The 24,908-nt window shown below is 39.8% G+C and overlaps 1 protein-coding gene across 1 annotated transcript in view; it reads right to left on the reverse strand.

The window, feature by feature from the left end:
• Nucleotides 1-2,338: 2,338 nt before the first annotated feature.
• Nucleotides 2,339-24,908, reverse strand: part of MAPK12 (mitogen-activated protein kinase 12) — a 36,645-nt gene continuing 14,075 nt past the window's right edge. Inside the window, exons 4-12 of the mRNA XM_035309326.1 lie at nt 24,279-24,390; nt 16,614-16,643; nt 15,250-15,297; nt 9,630-9,744; nt 8,880-8,951; nt 6,674-6,753; nt 5,842-5,920; nt 4,503-4,676; nt 2,339-3,676 (exon numbers count right to left, since the gene is read on the reverse strand). Of these exons, the coding sequence (XP_035165217.1) occupies nt 3,606-3,676; nt 4,503-4,676; nt 5,842-5,920; nt 6,674-6,753; nt 8,880-8,951; nt 9,630-9,744; nt 15,250-15,297; nt 16,614-16,643; nt 24,279-24,390 (781 nt within the window). The 3' untranslated portion in view covers nt 2,339-3,605. The remainder of the gene's footprint in view (nt 3,677-4,502; nt 4,677-5,841; nt 5,921-6,673; nt 6,754-8,879; nt 8,952-9,629; nt 9,745-15,249; nt 15,298-16,613; nt 16,644-24,278; nt 24,391-24,908) is intronic.

Here is a 24,908-nt window from a genome sequence, read left to right on the forward strand (position 1 = left end):
TTCATACCAAGATCCAGTGAACACCAGCATCTAACATGTTTTTTTTTTTTTTTTTTTCTACATAACCTTAGCTGAAGCAGACCAGAAGCATCTGGTAGTTGTATTTGAACAGTAGATCACAAAGTGGGAAGCTAAAGGAATCTCCCCCAACTCATATAATTGGTAGCTCCAAGCTTACAGTAAAGTGGATCTTCTGAACACATTTTGCAGGACACATTTTAGCACTCACCTCAGTGCTATCCCATAATACAACAGAAAACAATCCAGAAGAGAAATGGTGAGCTACGTCTGGCCCACACCATCACGTTATCAAAATTCAGCATGAACAATAAGTCTTCGATGCAGTGGACACGTAGAGGGATGATCTTAACCTGAAGCAGCCTGGAGGCACGTAGGTTTTCAAGGCAAAGGCCCCACACTCAACTTGAAGGTGTATATGCTTGGGGACTGTCAGTCTGACTTCAGCTTTTAAAGCCAAGCTGAGGAATGCAGCAATGGTTAATCCTGTCCTCTGGAACAAAGCAGAGATGTCTGGCAAAAGCCAAGATGCTCTAGGAACTAATTAGGTGGCAGCAGTACAATCAAATCCACTCTGGCTGATGTGCAGTTTGGAAAAGGGGAGAAAGCTTGGGATCTGTGGTCTGACTGACTTCCAAAATAAACTACATCAGCAGCTCGTATTACATGAAACGTACCCACACTATTAGGTTTCATACAGTCCTCTTATACTGAAAATACTATTTTCAGTACTGATTATACATTTGGGAATATACATAGGGAATAAGACCATTATTGTGTAAAAAACAAAACCCCAACCTTTATTTTTCACAATACATTTCAAGTACATGCAGAACATATTTACAGTTCTCCTTAAGGCAAACAGAAATTGGGTTCTTATTCCTGAGTTGCTTAGCACCAGTAGAAATAGCAAATAAAACCCTAGGAAATGTTGTCTCTCCCTTTGAAGCAGCAGCTGCCTCCCATGCAACATGTTTCTGCCTTCACCTCACATTTCTTGTAATGAGCTATTTTACTAATAATCTCTCTGCTATTTTGAGCAGTTTCTCCAGATTCCGGTCTCCTCACAGAACCATCACGCCAAGATGTACCAAACTTCCCATGTTTGTTATTTTTCCTTACATACTGTTTACTGACTAGACAGCACAGCAGTACGTCTGTCTTTTCTGGCACATGCACCAAGGTCTTCTCTGCAGTTATTTTAGGAGTTCTGTATTCCCCAGACATAGACAGAAACCTCACATTATCTTCTCATGTCTTTGTCACATGGGCTAGCTGCTTCTACAGTACCAAGTCCAGATTAAAAGAGGCAAAGTTCCCCACGGCCACTGGACGTTTTAGGCTTGATTTCACCAGAGTTCGTGTGTGTGTGTGTGGTGTAAAATGCCCACTGAAGTGTTGACATTTATGAAGAAAAAGCAAACTAGGTTTGCAATGGAGAAAAAAAGCTCTTGAAGTGTAACATTTGAGCCACATGCATTATCTCAAGACTGAGGACTTCTGCTACAACTTAGGATGCTGAAATTCCATGTAAATTATAAAGGGAGCGTTTTCAAAGAAGTTTTGACATTCTTTCCAGACCTTGACTGGCTCTATCAAAACCCACTAAGTGCCTACAACGGGCACTTTTATCCCATGACTTTTAAGAGGACCACAGGGCATGATCTTAAAAAACACATACTAAGTGAAAAAGTTCCTATTTAACACAGTAGCGTAGCCCAAGCAGAAGGTCAGTAGTGCAAAATGGGGGATGACCCAACTGTGTCTTCCTCAGTGACCTCTAGGGTGGAAAAATATTTTGTTTCAAATTACATTCACTGTTTTTTTTCATGCATTCCTGAACCTACAGTTTTTAATAACTTGACAAGTACATCAATAATTTCATGTTTCTGTTACCATTTAGTCTCTCTAGGTGCCTGTCTCCACTAATCAATGCTTATTGTGAATAATTTTTAAACAATCATAAACATCATTATTTACAGGTGTTTAAGTTAAACATTCATTGAAAGAAACAGAGCAACCATGCCTTGATTAAATGTCTGGTTTAAACTGGGTATTAAAGAAAAAAAAACAACACAAAAAACAAACAAACAAAAAAAACAACCAACCAACCAACCAAAAAACACCCACCCAAACCACAGGTAATTTGTTAGTTCTTTTTCAGTTATTACCCACAATGTAAATTGTCTTCTTTCACAACCATTCCATTTAGCAGCAACACACAACAAACAGCAGATTGCATTGCGAATAATCCATATCCAAGCAGTCAATTTTAAAGAGATTACCTTTAACAAAGAGAAGTGATCTCACAAAGAAATTATTCACCAAAGGTTTGCTAATTTATTTTTCCCATGTCTGAGAGATTATCATGAACTAAGCACCTGGGAAAAGACAATAAACGAAGCCAGACAGTAACAGAAGCTCATGAAGCATCTGGCATCCCCCTGTAGGTCATCAGGAATCTGATTCCTTCTGGTAAGGTACCTTCCAGCAGAAGCTTTGAGGGTTCCCCCCCAGATAAGATGATTTCAGAAGTCTGAAAAAAAGAATAGTTGTTGTTCTGCACCTGGCAACACCTCTTCACACCAAGAACAAAACAGCTTGCTGCAGGTAGCATGAATAGCTGCAGTGTCATATTTTTATCGTTTTATTTTCTACAATGTCACCTGCGTGCAGCTGTATTTCCAAGATCAGCACTGCTGATTATCTAATCAGTATGTCCTCTGAGAACATGAACTTTTTCAATGATTTTTTTAACACTAAGATGCTAGAGAGCTTATAAAATTTCAGAAAGTCTTAAAAAGTGTTTCTCCCTGGAAATCCTTGGTCCCCAGTCTATTATACAGAGAGACTCCACCATATTGAGATAAAAACACTGCAGCTCTTGAAAATGATTGCTTACCTAGTGGCTGCTCACCTAGTGAACTTGGGAAATCTCATCCTACCACACCAGTTACTTTAAACAAACTGGGACATTGACACTTGTCTGCTTCTTGCCTCTTGCATAAATCTGTCAGACCTGGTTGGAGCTCAGGCTCTTCTGTACTCACGCAGAACAAAGGAAATAGGCCTCCATTCAAGCTGTGTCTCTGCTACCCACTACACTAGCTGAGGAAACAGAAGCTGATTGGCCTTTGCAGGCATCTCATCAAGGTGAAATATTCCAGAGGAAGTCACACTGATACCTCTTACATTCGAGATAGTTCAATAGCGCTGTAGAGCAGACGCTGCACATCACTGACATCCTCCGTGTCTCCGCTTGCTTACAGTGCTGACTTGTACTCATGTCTGATTTGAAGAATTGGCCCTACCTGCTCTTTCAAGGATGGCACAGAATTATCAGAGTCTGAATCCTTTCATGCAGAAGGGAGAAGCTGTGGGCAGAAATAATCTTCTGGACAGTTCAGAGACGCTACTCCCAGAGGCACCGCTTCCACATGCAGAGTAAAAGACACTGCTCTTTCTTACAGTGGAGATGAAACAGATTACATCCAGTTTATTTATAAAAGTTTTATACACCTGAAATATCACTAACATTTACAACTTCCCTGCTTTCTTCGGAGTTCTGAAAAGATCAGGTCATAAAATTACACTGCTGTCTCCTTTGACTCTGATGTTTGTGGTGGTTTGAAGTTCAGTATCTCTTTATAGGTAATACCTGGAAAACAACAGAAGAAACATAGCGTTGCTGTCTGGTCAGAAAAGGAGCTGCACAGACATGAGGCAAGATGCAACTCCCAGCATGGTTAGGTCCTGATCAAGGTGAAGAAGACAGAGACCTCTCTTCAGGCAAAAAAGAGAGAAAGAGTACAAAAAGTAAGACAATCAGGGATCATTTTACCACTATTTTGCCACTTCAGTTTTGAAGAAGTAGCCCAATACTGAAGTCTTGTAGATGCTTTCCAAGGGGTGTGAACACCAACATCACAGCTCCGTGGACAATATGGCCAGAAAGTAAACTACCATGCCTAGGAGCACAGCAGAACTATAAATCAAGTCCTCATCTCAGAGCCAAAATACAGATCTCTGAAGTGAGATGAAAACTAGATTCAGACTTAAATCTCTGCTGAGACAGGCTCTCTTGGGGAGAGAAAACATATCTAACTGAAAATTAAGGCCAGCAACAGCCGCAGTCCTATAGAGCCAACAGTTGAGGAATCTGTTGCCCTGTCCTATGCACTGTAAGGAGCATGTTGCAGAAATGGTTTCTTTCCTGCATTGCAGGAGATAGGAAGGAAGACACATGGAGAAAGAGAGGAGAGGAACCATTCTTAGGAGGAAGAGAAGAAAACCTTTGGCAATGGTTTCTGGAGGACTTGATAAAAGGAAACACTGGCAGACCAACAGTGTTTCTCTATCTTACTGCTGCCTACTTAATCTGTTCCCTTAAAAACAGAGAAAGTCAGCTGGAAAGGAGAACATTCCCATTTTTGGATGGCCTTTCTATCCATCCAGTTTTGAAAACATCATAAAACTAAACTCACGCTTCCACTCATCCAGCGGTAGATCCATGTTATCAAACGTGTCATCGTATTTCTCAGCTTCAATTTCTTCCTCAGGATCGTGAACTGGTTCAAAGTAAGGATGCATCAAAGCCTCAGCTGCTGTGACTCGCTTCTCTGCATCCAGCACCAGCATCTTCTCCAAAAGGCTTACAGCTATTGAACAGCAAATAACATTGCATTCAAATCATGCCACTGATTCCAGCTTGTACAAAGTAATGTTGTCCTGGGGATGTTTTAAACATATAGACGGATTTACAAAGCAGAACCATTGGATGTTCACTCTATAGAACATTATACTCTGTAAGAGTCTTGTAAGGATGTTTCTGAGTTGGGTGTAGCACCTGAAAGGAGGGACAGCAGCATGGGCCAGGACACTGCAATGCCCACTTGCCACATAGCAGATTCATAGAATCACAGAAACATTTTTTGTTGGAAAAGACCTTTAAGATCACCAAGTCCAACAATCCACCTAACAATACAAGTCCAGCCTCTCTAACCTCTCCCAGACCACGAGCAATTGTTCTTTACATAAGGAGCAGCCAGAAGGCCAAAGAGGTGATAGGAAGAAATTTCTTTAAATGGAAATGGGTAGAGTTTGCTGCAGCTAAGAAGGCCAGCAAGTTAGTCATGGTAAGAGCTCCTTTATAATCCTACTGTGTCTGAATATATCCTTTTAACTTCTTAAATACAGAAGACTCAATTATCCTAATTTATATGTTAATAAAGCCTGGCTTCGTGAGTGTTCAGGTCATTGGGGAATGGATAAAGCTTGGGCAGAGCCACTTCAGAGCTCTTGCTGCCTCAGGTCACGGCACAGTCATGCACGCTTGGTACATTCTTCTAGCTGTTTATATCCATCAAATACAAGCCAGTTCTTTGCAGGAATGCACAGATGTTTCTCAGGATGTATTCATTCCATGACTAAAATGTCAGCTTTCTATTTGCCTGTGTTTCTATTGTAGATCAAAATGAACTTTCAGAATTATATTTTAAATATAATACACAGAAAAATTTATTACATATATGTAAATCCCCATGGCTCTTGGGAAAGCCGCTCCAGTAAAATCACTAAGCATAGCCTGGATTGGAGCCTAAAGCACAAAAGACTTATTTTTTGACTCTCAAATAATCTGATTCCTGGCAGGTTCTAAACTTGACGAAGTTCAGCCACTAGAATCGAAATTATGAATTATGGAAAGCAAGAGGTAAAACAGCACGAGAACCACCACGTAACCTATCGCATGACTGACACTTCTGCTGCCTCCAATGCAAACACAAGAACAACATAAATTGTGCACATCCATACAAACTGTCTTACCCAAAGGATTCGCATACTTCAGGACAGATGCAAAATCTTTTTTCTGGACTTTTGGGAGGCTTTTGATATAGTTTTTTGCCTTAAAAGAAACATGAATATTTAATTAGAACTTTGCCTCCTTTGCAATGTGCTTAGTAGGTAACTTAATGCTTTGGTAGCACATTTACAAACGGAGTATTTTTTGTCATGAACTGTGATTATATTCATCTTCTTGTTGAAAGAGACTTAGAGACTTTTTTAAAAAATCACACCTTAAAATTGTGATTAAGAAATGATATGTAAAGTTTTCATAATTACTGCTCAGTATCTAATGCATTAATTAGAATAAATATGTATGCGTCATTTGAAAGAGTATCATATTCTCTAGAAGTGTATCTTTTACAGTAATTCATTAGTATTTACATTATAGTTAGTCTAATGATTAATTTTAGGTTTCTGTAGTAGGAGATTAAGGATTCTGGAGAGACATCCACACAGGAATAGGAAAGAAGAAGTCAGAGACCCCTACAGAATGACTGGGTCCTCTGAGTAAGTTCATATTTTCAGTACATTTTCCAGTAAAGGAAGTAATGCATCAGTTCAACTGTTTATATGCTCCACACTTTAAACTTTGAAGTATTTAAATATATAGATTTTTCAGTGTCTTGATCATTTTCCGTTTCCCCTTAATGTTCAGTAGTTATTTAGGGTGTGAAAAGCATTGTAAGGCAGATATGTACTATCATAGGTCACTTCAGCAGTCAACACATATTATCTCAGCCAGTTTAAGAACTGAGAATGGCTTAAGTAAAATTAAGAGACGAAAAACAAACTGCCAAAGCAGAATACTCACATCTTGACTTTGCAGTTTTTGCACAAAATCTTGAGTTGGTGTACCCATTATTTTCATTATTTCTGTGAGTTGGTCCAGATCTGAATACCAGAAATAAGGAACAAAGTCTTTCACCATAGGAAAACTTGCAAAAATTGTGTTTCTTTGTTATTGGAGGATAAAAGAAAAATAACAATGCAACAACTAAACAGAAGATTTACAAACGATGAGATGAAAACACACCAGTTTTCTTCCAAAAGGCAGACATTGAAAGCATCCAGAATAAACTATAAAACACACAACTGAATCATCTGCAAACTTTTCTAACATCATCTGGCCTCCCATATATTTTCGGTCAAAAGCAATTGAAAAGTATTGGAGTATCTGAACAATCAACACATGTATTGTATGCACTGCCCTACTCTACCTAAAACTTAGGTAACTAACAGGGACTAAAGCAATTGCAGAGATGGGAAAATTCACAGGGAACACTGGGTGGTATGTTAAACAAAACAAAAATTAGAGGAAACCAGTCTTCGTTAGTTCTTTTCCACACTGAACATGTTCAAAAGGAAAAAAATTAATTCCCTCCCTCATCATTTCCCACTTGCTTAGCTTGATTCCACATGCTGATATTTTGGCGATCAGTAACTGGGATAAGGCATCAGTACACTCTGTCTTCTGTGTCCTAAACCAGCACAGAACAGATCAGCAACAACACTAGCTGTTTTAAAGAAGAAACATCATATTTAGAGGCTAATTGGGTAGAGACTAGCTTTGCACCTATTTGCTAGTCCAATAAGAGTAGCAGGTGAGATGCTAGAAGCTAGGTCAGAGCTCAAACCATGTGCAGATTCCACCAACCCCTGAAGAAAAAGGAAATGGTGGGTCATGCTGATTAAATAAATCAATAAATAAAAATATCACACCACCATACCAAATTAGGAGGATAACCTACTCAGAATATTAAAACAAAAATCACTTTTATTTTTTTAAATATTCATCTACCCACAGCTGAACTGAAAGCTGTATTTCCCTGACAACAGCTAATACTGATTCATATGCCTGAAGGTCACCATTATAATTATGCTAGGGTAATTTTATTCATAACACAGGACACATAATTTCATCCAACAGTTCTGAAATATCCACAATCCAATGTAACTAAAATACTAGCCTTTCCACTCCTACATTTACAGGACAACTTGAAAATTATGACTCATTTCCTTATTCATGTACCAGAATGCCGAAGGTTAGCATCAGTTGAGAAATGCTCTGGTTATGTCAGCTGCTGTTCTATGTCGTGCATTTTACTATTTTCTTGTTAAGACCTAATGCATACTTAAAACGTTTACAGCTGAAATAATTTCATCCATTCTACTCTTCCATAGTTCTTTTTTTTTTTTAATTTTATGAGTGCAGTCTTCCTTTTCAATGTTTTTCATCACCAAACAAGAATAATACAATCCGTGTAATAAAGCCCTAACCTTACACACAATACTTAAGTTTATATATAACCAAAATTATACAACTGTAATTCTGTGATTCTACAATCAAGTATTTGTAGATAAGCAATTTATAGACTGGAACACCACAAGGTTCCAAGCAGTGCAAAATGATTAGGCTGAACTGTCAAAGATACAAAAATGGAAAACAAAACAAATTCTTGCTGTACTCAATGCTGTCTTCCATTGTCTGTCACAACTACTATTGCCAACAAAGTATCACCTAGGGTGAAGTGTGGCTGAATCTTAACTATTTTTTCAATTCCTCAGCAATAAAATGATATGACCAAATTTTCTGTAAATCTAAAATACTGTACTAGGTATTACTTACATAATATTTTAAGATAAAAATCTCAAACAACAGGAAATGCATTAACATGTGCACGTAAGTCCATATGCTACACCAGAACTTTATCTGTGTGTTCTGGATGTGTGGAACTATTACTAAAAAAAAAATAATCAATATTTACCTTTTCTATTATCACTGAACCTTTTACCTGATGATCTCTCTCTCTCTATTGAAGTTCAGTAATATGAGTTTTAATTTGCTGATGTGCAAAATTCATACAAATATCAAACAACTAATTAAATAAAAAGATACTATCCATTATAATATCATTTTCGATTTATGCTCATCAGTTTTTCAACAGACCCACTGTATCACATCAGTGCCTCTCATCATTTTCTTACATTGGTGTCCTAAATTCACTGAGGAAGGATACGATCGTTTCCCTTGAACAGAGGCCTCCCTGTTATCATTTCAGCCATTATACAGCCCACAGACCAAATGTCAACTGAAAAAAAAATCAACAGTACCATTAAATTACTGAACATTTGTCCATCTAAACGTAGATAAAGTTTAATTTAAAATATATTTTAAAGAAGTGTAATGTTTACCTTTACAGCCTGTTACAATATAAATGAGTGCCTTGCAGAATATGATAAACAGTACAGGGAAAACTACCAGACAGATTAGCAAACAGAAGATAATCTGGTATTAGGCAGAATCAGTTTCTCACTAACAAGCAGATGCATGTGCTAAGTATTTTTTCCATGCTTTCAAAAACTTCTATGGTTATCCCAGCATTACTTAAATTCCCTCCTTTTGCCATTTCCCCTTCTGCCATTTCCCTGTCTGTTCAAGTTGTAATCAGCACATCTTTGCAGAAAGATGAGGCAGTGCAGAACACGAGTTTGTACAGCAGGCTTGTTCCCAATCATGTTGGAACTTTCTGTGAGTCTTAGAAAATATACAAAACCAGACAAACAAACAAACAAAAAACAAACCAAAAAACTACAAACCAAACCAAAACCACAACCCCAAATCATTGTCTGCAATTTATCTACAAGGAAGATTTTCATAATTAAATTGTAACGTCCACCTCCAATTTCTCACTCACTTCAGAACCACAGACTTGCCTGACTCAGTGAATGCTTCAGCTCTATTAAGACTTTTCCAAAGAGATGCTGACCTGTTTGTGTGTAATGCATCCAGTTAAGTATGACCTCTGGGGCTCTGTACCACCTTGTGACCACGTAACCTGTCATCTCACTGTCTGTATGCCTGGCCAATCCAAAATCCAGAATCTGTAGTGAAGCACAAAGAACATCCAAGATAAGCCAGTTAGCTATTTCATACCAATTTTTAAAATGCAGAAAATAAAAGACTTGGAGCTTCCTGCAGAGATTGGGTTATTTTTGCATCTTTTTCTCATTGAAGTGTCTTGTTCTCATTTTAAGAATCAAGACAGAAGTAGCCAGGAGCTTTACAATTTTTTTCCCTGTTGGATACTTCCATAGAAATACTTAAAGCTGTAAAACCAGTAGAGAAAACAATAAATTCTTCAATTCATGATTCAAAAGATACTGGTCACGTTCACTCCTAGTTGTGGAATGGCTATTGTATGTTCTTAGAGCTAAAAGAAAAGTACCCAGCCTAGATGGTATCAACTGTTGTGATATCCCAAGTGGCGCAATTATCGAAGAGTGTGTTCCAATAATATTCTGAAGTAAGGAGGTATCATTATCTTTATCTTACGAGTAACTCATACAAGGGAAAGCTTTCTCTAGGTTAAATTGAAAGTCTGGATAAAGTGTAGGGAGTGACCATTATTTAGTCCCACTCAGTTCGAATCTACTGCTACAACTACAGAACAACCCTCTGTAAGAAACACAAGGCTAGTACAATTTTTTAAAGAATTATGTACAATTTAGCTTGTTTCTAAGACTCTCTGATACTTACCTCTGGATATAGCAATGTACACAGCAGCAAGATTACAAATAAACGTCTCAGCTTTTTGTCAGCCTCTACAAAAGTGGCTAACATAAAGGCCCACCTGTGTGGACCATCAGAAGATGGTGCCAAAAGATGTGGCCAGCACTGAGCAGCACTCCTGGAATGAGTCAGTTCACAGCTTATCAGCAAGTTCATGCTACTAACAAGAAGCAGGGTGTCTTGGGTGAGAACAGTCTACGTAAAATAGATCATCCTTTGCTGATACTTAAATAAGCATTCTGCATGAAGGGCCGTTTGTTTCCATGTGTATCAGGCTTCATATATATATTGACACATCAGAAGTTTTTACTTGGAGCACCTGTGCACTACTATGGCAGAATGATGTGTTTGTAATGCTCTCACTGTAATTAAACATCTTCAAATATATCACTATTCAACATGACAGTTTCATCATTCCCTGGTGCTAACAGAAAGGAAAATTGTATTTTCATTCCCAGATCAAGAGTATAAAAGGTCATGGCTTATCTTTATTGCCACACTTGAAGCATCATTTCCATAACTTCCCCATTACCACTGACAACCTACCTAGCAACTTAAAAAAAAAAGGAACAGGATGCGGAGGGAGAGGTTTTTACTCTTGCCAATAAAATACAGTTGATTGCAGCCAAAATTCCCCCTCAAAACTTTGGGTACTGAAGACTTACTGCTCTCAAAATATTTGCAATTGCAACATACACACCTTCATGTACAGCTTTCAAATTAGCCTACACATATACCACACACTCTTCCCAGTAACACTGGGAGGGAGGGAGAAGGGTGGAAGAAAACAAAGCCTTGTGTAGCAGGTCAAAAGCCTGTCAAAAGGCTAGTCTGGCACAGCTTTTTAGGCCTTCTTCCAACTAAGGCTTGTAACATCTGGAGTTCGGGACAGCTAAGACAGAATTTGGGTCTGTATTTTTATAAAGGCAGAAAATGGAAGCGAGAATTTTTGTGCATTATGCATTAACTTTTGGATTTATTTTCATTAAAATATTAATTAGGCTTATTAACAAATGTATCCTGCTAGAATGTAATATCGATGTGGTTTCATTTAACAACAAGTTTCACATAAAAGTGTTAACTCTCATGCTCTGCGTGATCTCCAGGTTTTCAGCTAGAACTTCTAAAGAGATTTTCAAAGCAGGAGTTATGAAAGACAGAGTAAATACCCCATGGCCCCTCAAGAATAAGTTCCCCTTCTACTCAGTGAACTTCATTTTCCTAACTTGCCTTCAGTAACCTTAACAGAAATAATTTGTAACTTCAAGACTACAAAAAGGGCAGTGATTTCCCCTAAGGCACCCTCCACTGTCACTTTTCTGAGTCTTGTGTGGCAGGTGAGAGAATCTGACAAGGGAGCCAGGAAACTCTGAAAAATAAACCTGATTATTTATTAACTAATTATGGATTCAGTGAACTGTCCCAGCTTGCCTACAGCCACACAGCTGCTGGAGCTGATGCAAGGGAAGCTGCAGAGCTCACAGACACGGGAAAAAGGGTTGGATAACCCTGGCAGGATGGTTTTGTGCATCAACTGGCTTTCAGGTGTGCTCACAGGATGAGGTCACATCCTATGTATTACACCTGGAATGCTCACACCCAGTGAAAGTCAGACCAGCTGTTTCAGTGTAGGAGAGATCACAGTTAAATCCTTGCCCTGGCATTTTTACGCACATTTCTCAACACTTTATACTCTGCTTTCTATTTATAGGTTGGAGTTGCCTTTTGATGACCAGTATTTCCTAGCTACAGATTAGCACGTTTCTTCTGTATATGACACCAGAACTTACCATAAAACCAGGGACAGCATAATTTTGCCCTGAGAGTCAGGAAATAAAAACAAAAGCTTAATCCTACATCCTCTTGCCATTTCATTAAATCACGCTCTGGTATAGAATTATTTGCCTCAGTTTATCTAAAAGCTTACAAATGCCCAAAGTAACAGAAAAATAAGTCGTGTTAAGCAAGGAAATACAGTGATGATGAAAGAATGTCTTAGACCTGGATTGCATCTCATAATCTGATTGTACAGATGGGGGGGCAGTGAGGGAACAACTGTTTTTTCTAGATTTATTTTTTTTTTTTTACCACACTGGGACTCACTCGTAGTTCGCCCATGTACAAGCCAGAAAGACAATGTCTTTTTGTCTGAAACAGAGAAATCCTGAAAAGACAGGACCCTGAACATTCAGGTCTGTTCTCCTTAGACTCTAAAGAGCAAGCAATTGTATTACAACAGCTACTTGCAAGTACATAATTTGTATGTTAGATGCTAAAAAAAAACATTTATGCACTCTTGCATCAACTTTTATTTTATTTAATTATGGGACTGCTTCAAAACTTCTGATCTTCCTCTGTGTCTCCCACTTGCAGAGTTCGATTTTTGTGTTTATTCAGAACTGGAATTCTCACGTAACAGAACTGATCTCAGAAAGTCTTGATCTTTTTAGGGAGAAAGCCTTGGTCATAAGACCTAAGTGTACTTACCTATCAGGACACAAAAGTCCCCATTCGAATTTACTGTTGTTTTATGAGGATGTATATGCCAGTCATGATTCAAGCACAGGATAGAAGACATAGCTTGATTTCATAATCAACTGAAAAGCCCTGTTTAGACTTTCAGATTAGACCTCAGCTATAGCTAAAAGAAGAATAGGTGGAAAAAAAAATCTAGAAAATTAATAATGATCTATTAAGATACAAGAACAGAATTAACAGGACTGGAAGCAGTCTGAGGCCCTTAACTCCACACTTGAGAGAATAAACTATATTCCTAAAATGAGTAATGTTGAGCACTACATAGTACTACTTGATAATGAACAGTTTGCTTTTTTTTTCCCAACAAACTCATTCTACACAGCTAAATAGATGCATTTTTGCTAGGTCAGGGCATACTGCATAATTAATTATGAAGTACAAATATCCTATTATAAAAATAGGGTTTGGAAGATTTCCAGTACAGATAAGAAACTGAGTAATAAAATCACAACAGTTCAGATTCAGTATTTTAGTTCAATGATTTAGAAGGAAACTTGAGGTGACAAACGTGCAGAAGAATTATTATTCAGATGGAATTTACTGAGAACATTTCCAAGGAAGATTTGGCAGGAGTGGCAGGAGAGGTACTCTGGATGGAAGCCCAGGAAGGTGGATGCCAAAGGGAGGCATGGTCTATGCCAACACTTCCCCCACTACAGATAAGCAGCAACCAGGTAATAGGAGAAATGTCATAAAGTGCACCTGTCCTGCAGTATACCAACAAAACAGTTAATAGCTGAACGACAGGAAGATGAATGAGTAACTGTCTCCCTTCAATGATTATTTTTCTTACTACTTCAATTAAGAGCAAAAATAAAAACTGATTTGTTCCTTCTATGAAATACACTGTAGTCTACATGCAATTGATACTGTCAGTTTTAACAGTGCAGAAGGAATCACTTTCAAAGAAATAGGATGTTCTTGTTCACAGTGAGCAGTATTCGATTCCTCTCATGCCTTTCTGAAGTGATTAGCTGCAACTTATCATAAAAATAGTTCTCCATTACAGCTCTTATACAGCTGTAACCATGACATCACAGAATCACAGAATCATCTAGGTTGGAAGAGACCTCCAAGATAACTGAGTCCAACCTCTGACCTAACACTAACAAGTCCTCCACTAAACTGTATCCCTAAGCTCTACATCTAAACGTCTTTTAAAGACCTCCAGGGATGGTGACTCAACCACTTCCCTGGGCAGCCCATTCCAATGCCTAACAACCCTTTCAGTAAATAGGTTCTTCCTAATACCCAACCTAAACCTCCCCTGGTGTAACTTTAGCCCATTCCCCCTCGTCCTGTCACCAGGCACATGGGAGAATAGACCAAGTCCCACTTCGCTACAGCCTCCTTTAAGGTACCTGTGGAGTCAATAAGGTCGCCCCGAGCCTTCTCTTTTCCAGACTGAACAACCCCAGCTCCCTCAGCCGCTCCTTGTAAGACTTGTTCTCCAGACCCCTTACCAGCTTCGTAGCCCTTCTCTGGACTCGCTTGAGCACCTCGCTGTCCTTCTTGTAGCGAGGGGCCCAAAATTGAACACAGTACACAATTCTTTCTCGACAAGGCTGACCACTACAGCTACATCCATGCACTTGCACGGGCCCACAACTACTGTGTGGACTGCCACATAAACGCCAAACCAAAAGAAGTTCAGTTTGTTCTCACACTGCTTATCACTTAGCTGGAAGGACTGAAGCCACCAATCACTCCAACACCACCACAAATAAAGCCTGTGGCACTACTTCCTTACCGGCAATCCTCTGTACATCCTGGCATCAATTCTCAGCTCTTCCCTGTTAACTCTGTGTACTCATTTCTCAGGGTGTCCTACCTGGACTCCAAGTTGTCAGCTCTGACACCCTGCACAACATTTCTGATTTGTGGTACAGCCACTCCTTGTGCTTGGCTCTGTAAGGATCTCAGTAAGTGATCATCAGCTCTGCCATTTGTATGAAACATACACTGACTTCAGTCAAGGACATACAAATAGGAGGCTAATAGTTTTTCAGTGTTCAGGGCTTCATTTCTCAAATAATTATTCTTGTGGAGACTGCAGTCAGACAAATGGGAAAATATTTATAAGGATCAGTCTCCAGTCACTTTTGTTTACCACTGTCATCTGATCCTCTTTCCTTCTCCATGACTCCTCTGAGCTTGTGGACTGAAATCCTTACCTACCAGTGAAACTGGCTTGCACTTCTACAGCTGTTGCCTTCAGTGTTTTCTGTAGTGTTTTTCTGATACATTTGGCTACTTTTTTTCAAATAAACATATCCTACCTTCAGTTCACAGTCTTCATTTACTGCCAGGTTTCCGGGCTTTAGATCCTGTAATCACATTTGAAATGGATGTTATTTATTTCTTTTACAGCAAATAGAATAAAGCACACTTTAAAAGTATTTATTTCATTTAGGCTAAGTGGTTTTCCTACAATTATTTAGAACAGCAACAAGACAAACAATCTCATAAATCTAAATTAGAAAATTAAATGTAGCAAGTAACAGAAGCAAACACACAAACTTGAATACAAGTAAGGTTTTTTCCCTTGTGTTCTCCCCCCAGACAAATCAACTTTTTTGTTTGATTGTTTTGTAGTCAGAAACTAGGAAAATACTTGTCAATGAAAAGACTCATTCATCTTAATGTGCATCAGGTTTGGACATAAATTTGCTGCATTTAATGACACCACAAAGTTAAGGATTCATGTATACATAGATGAAGTGAAATAAATTTCCTCCACTATCTCTGGATTATACACATTGAATATGAAAGTATACTTTAAAAGACTCCATACATACCCTGCTATACCTAGAACAAGTACTGATGAAATCAAACAAGATTCTACATAAGAGCCTGTACTGTCTTCTGTGAGAAAATGATTCTCCTAGCAAAAGAAGTCCATTGAATAGTGACTATAACATTGAAAAAAAAATCCCTTATGCCTCTTTAACTACTGGAGAGAATTCTAATGATGTTCAAAAATTGTACTTCTAAGTTTAGCAACAAAGGGCAATGACTCAATTACTAAGAAGTTCTTCCAGTGTCAGTGGCTTATATATTCACAGTTATAAACAGAAAGAAAAAATCAGAAATAATTTCTCCCTCAGCTTTTTCAAACCTTTAGTTTGTCACATATTAGGACAAGGCCAGAGAATCATAGAGTGGCTTGGGTTGGAAGGGACCTTAAAGATCACCTAGTTCCAACCCACCTGAACAAGATCTAATCTAAACGAGACTTTTAGAGGTATCTTCTCTCTGAACTTTTTAAGTCATCCAGCTTTTTCATCCAAATGCTTTAAGGTCAGAGGAGCTTTGGAGAGAAACAAAGGCGCAAAGAGCTGCAATGAAACTAAGTTCAAGTATCATCCAGAGAGAGCTTGGAAAAAGTTTAAGCAACTGTAAAATTAGTTCATGATCACAGTCACTACAGAAACGAAAATATCAATTTATTGCATTATTCTGGCAAATTGCATAGCTTCCATGTCCAACTTAAAGTGCCCAACTTGCACTGATGTAGCAACAACACCTTTTGTTTCCATTGAACAAGAAACCTAAGGCACAAACACTATAAATTTAAATGCTTATACACAAACTGCAGTCACATTGTCAGAATATAAACATATTTCATATTGTTTCCACTTACCCTGTGAATTATGCCTGACGAGTGAATATACTGTAAAAAAAAAAAAAAAAGAAAGAAAGCATTTTTTAGTTAATTAGGTTCTGACTTTAAGAAGTTGCCTGGGGAGGGGCAAGAGAGTACATTTTCATGATGCTAAAGAAATCTGAAATTAGAAGAAATTTACTTCCCTGCACAGATTTTTTTAGCTGTAGTGTTCGTATAATTAAAATAGCATTTTCATTTTTGTAGTGTAATTTTTGGTATTGCAGAATCACAGAATGGTTGAGGTTGGAAGGGACCTCTGAAGATCATCTAGTCCAACCCCGCTGCCAAGCAGGGTCACCTAGAGCACATTGCACAGGATGGCATCCAGGCGAGTTTTGAATATTTCCAGAGAAGGAGACTCCACAACCTCTCTGGGCAACCTATGCTAGTGCTCTGTCACCCTCACAGTAAAGAAGTGCCCCCTCATATTCAGCCAGAACTTCAGTTTGTGCTTCAGTTTGTGCTTCAGTTTGTGCCCATTGACTCTTGTCCTGATGCTGGGCACAACTAAAAAGAGACTGGCTCCATCCTCTCGACTCCCTCCTCTCAGATATTTATATATATATTAATGAGATCTCCCATCAGTCTTTTATTTTCCAAGCTAAGTAGGCCCGATTCTCTCAGCCTGTCCTTGTACGACAGGTGCTCCAGTCCTCTGTTCATCTTAGTAGCCCTCCTCTGAACTCACTCCAGTAGTTCTACATCCCCCTTGTACTGTACATCCCCCAGAACTGGACACAGTACTCCAGGGGAAGCCTCACCGGGGCTGAGGAGAGGGGGAGGATCACCTCCCCTGACATGCTGGCAACACTCTTCCAAATGCACCCCAGGATCCCATTGGCCTTCTTGGCCACAAGGCCACATTGCTGGCTCATGGTCAGCCTGTTGTCCACCAGGACTCCCAGGTCCCTCTCTGTAGAGTTGCATTCCAGCATGTCAGTCCCCAGCCTGTACCGGCGTTTGGGGTATTCCTCCCCAGGTGCTGGACCCTGCACTTGCCTTTGTTGAACTTCATTAGGTTCCTCTCAGTCTAACCCTCCAGCCTGTTCAGGTCCCTCTGAATGGCAGCACAGCCCTCTGGGGTATCAGCCACTCCTCATGTCATCAGCAAACTTGCTGAGGGTGCACTTTGTTCCATTGTCCAGGTCACTGATGAATAAGTTGAGTAGCACTGGACCCAGTACTGACCCCTGGGGGACACCGCTAGCTACAGGCTTCCAACTAGACCACCACCGAGCACAACCCTCTGAGCTCTGCCATCCAGCCAATTATCAATACACCTCACTGTCCACTCATCTAGTCCACACTTCCTGAGCTTGTCTATGAGGACGTTATGTGAGACAGTGTCAAAAGTCTTGCTGAAGTCCAGGTAGATCACATCCACCACTCTCCCCTCATCTATCCAGCCCATCACAGAAGGCTATCAGATTGGTTAAGCACGACTTCCTCTTGGTGAACCCATGCTGACTACTCCTGATCACCTTCTTATCCTCCACATGCTTGGAGATGACTCCAGGATGAGCTGTTCCAACACCTTTCCAGGGATGGAGGTAAGGCTGACTGGCCTGTATCTGCTGGGGTCCTCCTTCTTGCCCTTTTTGAAGACTGGCATGACACTGGCTTTCTTCCAGTCCTCAGGCACCTCTCCTGTTCTCCACAACCTTTCTAAGATGATGGAGAGTGGCCTGACAGTAACATCAGACAGCTACCTCAGCACCTGTGGGTGCAATTCATCAGAGCCCTTGGATTTGTGGATGTCAAGTTTGCTTAAATGATCTCTGACCCGATCCTCTTTGACCAAGGGAAAGTCTTCCTCCGGACTTCCTCTCTTGTCTCCAGGCTCTGAGATTCCTGAGGGCTGATCTTAGCAGTGAAGACTGAAGCAAAATAGGCATTCATGCTCTGTGTTTCACCTTGTGGTACCTTCACCAGGTACCAGTGAGAAGAGTCTAGCTCTGTCTCCTTTACCTCCTGCCAGCAGATATGTATAAACATTGGTAAGAGGTGCTCCAAGTCTTGTCTTCTCCAGGCAGCCAAAACTTTTTCCTGAACAGAAGGAAAAAAATCCCTTCCTTTTACCTACAAGCTATAATGGTACCCATACAGCTAAGACTGTGAGAGGGCTCTGCTGCCACAAGGGCACAAAGCTAACTGCCCTGCCCAAGTCCTCTTCTGAAAAGCTTTCTGTCCACTGGCTGCCCAAAGCCCTAGATTCAGTATTTTACATTTGCAGTGTAGGGTAGATCAGTTTCTTCTGTCTGTTATTGCAGAACAGGCAAGTCTTAACATCACCCCTTGGAATTGCCGAAGTGCTTCACAGGATTTCCTGGGGTGACCACAAGGGGCTGAGAGCACAGAAATGTTCCCCAGAACACAGGCTGTAAAACCACTACAGCAGACAAAGAACTGTGAAACTCTATTTCTGTCATGGATGTGCATGAAGTGCATCTGGATGGGAGGAACCAGATGCAAAAAGAGGAAGTTTGTCTGCTGTACAGAGGATACAAGTATATATATATATAAAGAAACCTATCTATAAGTAGTTAGGCTCCCAACAAATGGATAAAATGCTGGCATCTTCTACCAATAGCCATCTTTATCAAAGATATCTCAATGATTACTTACATTCTAAATCATTTCAATGTCTTTGTATAGAAGCTTCCTGATTTTCCAGAGCAGATGCTAGTAATGTTCTATAGGCTATTTTTGCTGGTATGACTGTACACAGTAAGGAAATAACTAGCAGACCCAGAAATTTCTGCACATAAGAATGCAGCATGTAGAAACAGGAATTAGAAAGACTGCACCCTTTTGAGTTTTTGTTAAAGTTCTGGGGAAAGAGCATGGTTTTGTTGGTGTTCTCACCCCGCTGAAGGTTTTATGAGTGGTCACAGAACCAAAAGTCATGTTAACACTTTGGGGAGAACTCATATATTTTCCAAACACTTCTCTCTATACAAGACTACTGAGATTATGTGAAATAGTACTTTTTGTAAATGTTAGTTTTTTCTGTAAACTGGAAAACTGGCATTGAGCTGCAATGTTTCTTTAGCAATATATTTAACTGCATTTTATTATCTGCTGGTAGGTAGCAGCATTGGAACTTTGTTAGTCTTAGCTCAGAAAATTTTCCATTTCAGTTTAACAGCCTTCTGAAATGGATCTTATTCTTGCTCATTTTCCTTATTGTTATCCATTTGTTGCCAGATTATTCAGTGCTCATGCCGTAAAAGCACTCAGACCATAGCAGACACACCCTTCACAGTGTTATTACCATTCTACCTGAACAATATTTGATTCAAGAATCCAGTTTAACATGTGCAAAGTGCCTTGGAACACAGGGGCTTTGTGCATAATCCTAAAGACAATTTTTGGTAGCATTTATAAATCCTTGATAGCTAGGAAGCTATCCAACAGTTGTCAAAATTCTAAGCATTCTTGTCTGCGTATGTAATATCTACACAAAATAAAAATCTAATCAAAAGGGAATTAGAAAAGACTCAGGAAGAAGTATTCTAGGCAGCATGCAAAATGAAACTGAGGAGTGACTTGGCAGGGAAAGAAAAACTGAAGAGGAAATGGGTGAGGGGGGAGAAGGGAAAATGGTGAAGCTGAAAGAAGAACACAAAACTACAGACAGTAAATAGGGATGACAAAAGGAGAGAACTAGAGGAGGTAGCTATTACGAATATGGCAAAAGAAGCTTGAAAAGGTGTTTGTACAGCCCAAGAGCTATCCTTTCATTCTCAAACAGCGTACAAATAAAGAAACATGACTGCCACCCACATCCTCAGACCTCTAGGAACACGAACCCAACTGGCATTCCAGCAGAAAAGGGACCCAAGATTGAAAGAGCTGAAAACTCCAGTCCCATTCCACCTACACAAGGACATTTATTTTCAGCTTGCCTTCTGTATTCTTTAACAATATGAGGCTTTTCTGTCAAAGAAAAAAAATGACAAAAGCCCTTCCAAGTTGCAAGCGTATCAAAGTACTTTGCAGAAAGGACAAATGCATACTGAAGTTAACAGCTGTATCACCACCACCCCCTGCCAAAAGAGAGTCCATCAAAGAAAAAATGTGCAGAAAAACAATACACATTATGAAACGAGAGGCTAAGCTTGGGTGGGATGTTGAAATAGTTTTACAGCAAAGCTCTACAGAATTGCATATTCCTCCTTCCCAGGTGTTGCAAGTATTTTCCTCTATAATGCCTCAGCCGAGCACCAAGTATACGCTTTGTTTCCACCTGCCTCCAAAGCAAGCGACCAAAGTAAACACAGGTGGGCTGTCTTTAATTCAGAAACATTAAACCTGAAAAAGATTTACATGCAAAATACTGTCAGACCCTTTCTTAAACAGCCAACTTACTGAAAAGAAGCATTAGAAGCCAGACCCATTTTCTTTTTCTTATATATGCTAGCAACATTGTTTTCCGCTTAACCCACTTCCTAGCACAGGCCACGGGGCAAGAATCTCTCTGAAGTAAAAAGCCCTGGAGCATTCTTACTGGATAATTTCTTAAAGAGATTTCCAACCAGGTGTGTTACTGGGGCTGGATGAATTGGTGCAAGAAGAATCCAAACGGAACAGGTGTAGACCATTCTCAAATGTTTGCTTTGCAATATGGAACGACAAAACGTAAGAGTTTAGCAAGTGTTGTGCTCTTCAAAAATGTGAGGTAGGGAGCGGAAAAGACACAAAATATTCTGGTGAACCACTGCTAACAGAAGATGCAATACAGCTGCTGAGACCAGGCTGCTGCAGGTTCAGAGCCTGGATCAGAGGCGAATTTGCTAATTTCTCTAAACCTGGCTTTAGTTTGTATTTGTAGAATGGAATTACAACATTTAAATGCCAAATGGTAGGATAAAGAAGGTAATTGCTTAGTATATGTAAAAGGCTGTATTGGTGAAAATCTACTGAATGAAGAACATAAAACTGTAGGTACAGTGAAGGAGAAATGACTAACACAGGAGTCAAGAACAAAATACAGATACTAAGTATTGTGATGAGAATAAAACAATGTACTTGTCCTTCTTTATCTGTTAAGTACAGATTTTGTGTACACTGTAATTGATGTTCTTGCTCAGGAACAGCATGCTGCATTATTATTTATTTAAATGGTATTTGGCAATACCAATACAGATCTGGACAAATCAGCATCCTGGCTGATGTGGCACACTTTCCTGCATCAAAACCACTGCTGGATTTCCACTGTGCAAGCATATCCCTATCCAACACAACTTGCCTTCCAGCATGCTGACTCCACTTTGCTCTGTACGTATGCAGAGGAAAGTCTGCCCATATGTTGTACGTTGCAGGACCATGAAACAAAAACTGCATCGTGCAAGGAACAATCAAAGGAACCACATTCAGTCCTACACAGAGCTGTTCTATGGCCTTATTATAAAGCAGGTCTTCAGAACTGCAAAGGGAATTAACTGGCCATCACTGCACGAGAATCTGGCTGCAGCCAGCAAAGCCAGGTCAAGGGATTTACAACAGCAACATCTCACCTAAATTCTGAATTATTATTCTGAATTCTTGTTTCTTGCTCAGAAAGGTATTTGAATATATAAATAACACAGATATGTTCCAGAGAATGACTTACCTACTCACATTCAGCAGCGAGCTTTAGCGCTTTGCAGAACTGGACTCTTAACACACAAGGACCAAAGTGACGTTTTCTGTGGTCCCTGACCAGTCATCACAACCAGTGTGAACACTTGGAGTCAGTGAGGGTCACAGGCTGTCTCTGTGACAGATTTTCACTCCAAAATACCACACCTACAGGCTCATAGATATGTATGGTGCACATATGCCACACATATATGTATGGTATTAACATATACCCATACATACACACTCCCCACATCCCAATCCCTTATTGTGGTGCAATTGACTAAAGTAACTAGGAAAATAAAACTAACATTCACATTTTAACAAAAATGTACAGCATTGAAGAGGCTTTCAGGGTAGGATGTAGCTGCATTACCTGGGCGTTCCCTAGGCTTCCAACCTTAGATGCTATCGTGCTGGGGGAACCTGGTGGGCTGGCTCTAAGGAACAGCATGGAGCGTAGAGTGGAGTGGAGACACCATGGCTAGGCTCTGTGACCATGTGGGGACTCAATTGTTCTTGTGCACACTGAGACCGATAAGCCACACTTTTTGCCACTCCGAGCCAACGACCTGTCGTGTTTTGACAAATGCTGTACTCTAGTGTACTTTTGCTCATTATAATATCATTATAATACCAAAACACACCTCCATCCCAAAAGCTACCCGCCTCCAAGGTGCGACCACCCCTCACTGGGCATGCGCTCTGAGTTTCTCAGAACCTATTACTTTAAACAGAGACGGGAAAACCTTTCACCAATCATAACTAAGATATGCTTGACTAGAGTCACTCAAGCTCCACCTAAAAGATAGAAAATAATATAAATTGGCCTGAGAGAGAGGGCATGTCAAGGAAGATACCACCGTCAGGGGAGATATCGTCCCGAGAGAATACACCATCCCGCGGACCTCCTGACTCCTGGGATCAGTTGATGGGCTGAGACTCTCTTCCCCCCCACTGGGTGAGATTTGAACACCTGGTTATACTGTGTGTCTTTGTGGAAACTTAGAAATCTCTATAGAGTCTTTGTGCCTTTTAACGTGCTAATTTCCAGGCTGTGCACCTGTGTATTTCATGCAAGCTAGCTTGCTTTTGCAGACAGTAACTATCGCCAGCAACCCAAAGAACTTGTGTACCTGTTGCTGTAATAAATTGCACTTAAGTGCATTGTTCCTAGCCGTGATAGTTCTCATTGAACGCAACTAGAGTAAGGACAGCTGTATGTTATTGGTGAATCCATGACCATGGTAGTTCAGTGCTCTGAATCCAACCAGACCCATATCGGTTAATGCGTTATTGGTGAATCTGTGATTGTGATAGGTCAGTACCCTGAATCCGACCGGCCCCAGAACGGTTAATCAGCTACACCCCTTAACTTATATATTTCCCACTTATACATATATATATGTTCCTCAGCAGAGCACAGAAAGATACTACATTTACAGCAGTGATCTACTCTGATCTATCATTTCTAGCCAACAGGATATTAAGTTTGGCTTGTCTCAAGTCAAGGGAAGACCTGTCTCTGAACTCTACATTCACAGACTCTGTACTCTCCAACTAGCCACAGAAAGAGGTGTGGCAAAGCAGCACCACAATCACCTACTGGGGAAGAAGGAAACTAAAAGTCACAGCAGGATTTTCTGGTTTATGGAAATAAGGCAGCTATGGTCATCCTGGATCAATGTATTACATACCTCGAATGACTACCCCAGATCTTTTCTTTTTGGTTGAAAACAAAACAAAAACAAAACAAACATTTAAAAAAAAAAAAACACAACAAAAACTAGAAAAACACTACACACACACACACACAGAAACCAAACACACAAAACAAAAACAAAACCAGTCCCACCAGATAACATTTATTATCACAAAACAATTGCTACACAGAATGTAAATACTTGTACCAAACCAGGCGAGATAAATGTTATCGGCTATCAAATGATAAGTATTTATAGCTTTCCATAATGGTTTACTAAGAAAATAGATTGTGAAATGAAAATAAAAGTGGCAAACCTTTAAGCCTTTTAACATCTGATATACGAGGAACTGGATTCGGTCTTCAGTTAGTTTCTCATGCTTCATTATCTTACTTAAGTCTGTTCCCATAAATGGCATGACAAGGTAGCTAAAGAAGAAAGAAGGAAAGAAAAAAAGGACAGAATAACTCTGTCAAATGAACTGAAGTATGACTGTATGTTATAGTTCAGTGGCAATATTAAATTACAGATCATTCTGTTTACCGAACAATTCTGCCACCTTCCCCCCAGGCCCTCCAAGTTTCAGAGTTTTTATCTTTTAAGACTGTCATGAAGAGGTATCACACAACCCTGTCACTGGTTATGGAAAGTTGCTAGTTGCCAGGAGAGTACAGACACTGAACTAGATAAAAGGCACCTAATCAAGAGCCACATGATACTTCAAAGATATCTACGCAGAAAACTAGGACATTCACATACCATGTTATCTATCTCACTATCACAGGGTAACCAAACTGCCTAGATGGTTCATTCAAACAGATGAGATCAGATGTAACAGAGATTAATTTTCATCTAGGATCCTTTATCTTTGGTAATTCATACTGGTGAGGGACAGCAGCAACAAAAAGCCTGAGAACGTCAAGGCAGCACTTCACCGCTAGTCTTT

The sequence above is a fragment of the Oxyura jamaicensis genome, chromosome 1, assembly GCF_011077185.1.
Source record: "Oxyura jamaicensis isolate SHBP4307 breed ruddy duck chromosome 1, BPBGC_Ojam_1.0, whole genome shotgun sequence".
Classification (NCBI taxonomy): domain Eukaryota; kingdom Metazoa; phylum Chordata; class Aves; order Anseriformes; family Anatidae; genus Oxyura; species Oxyura jamaicensis.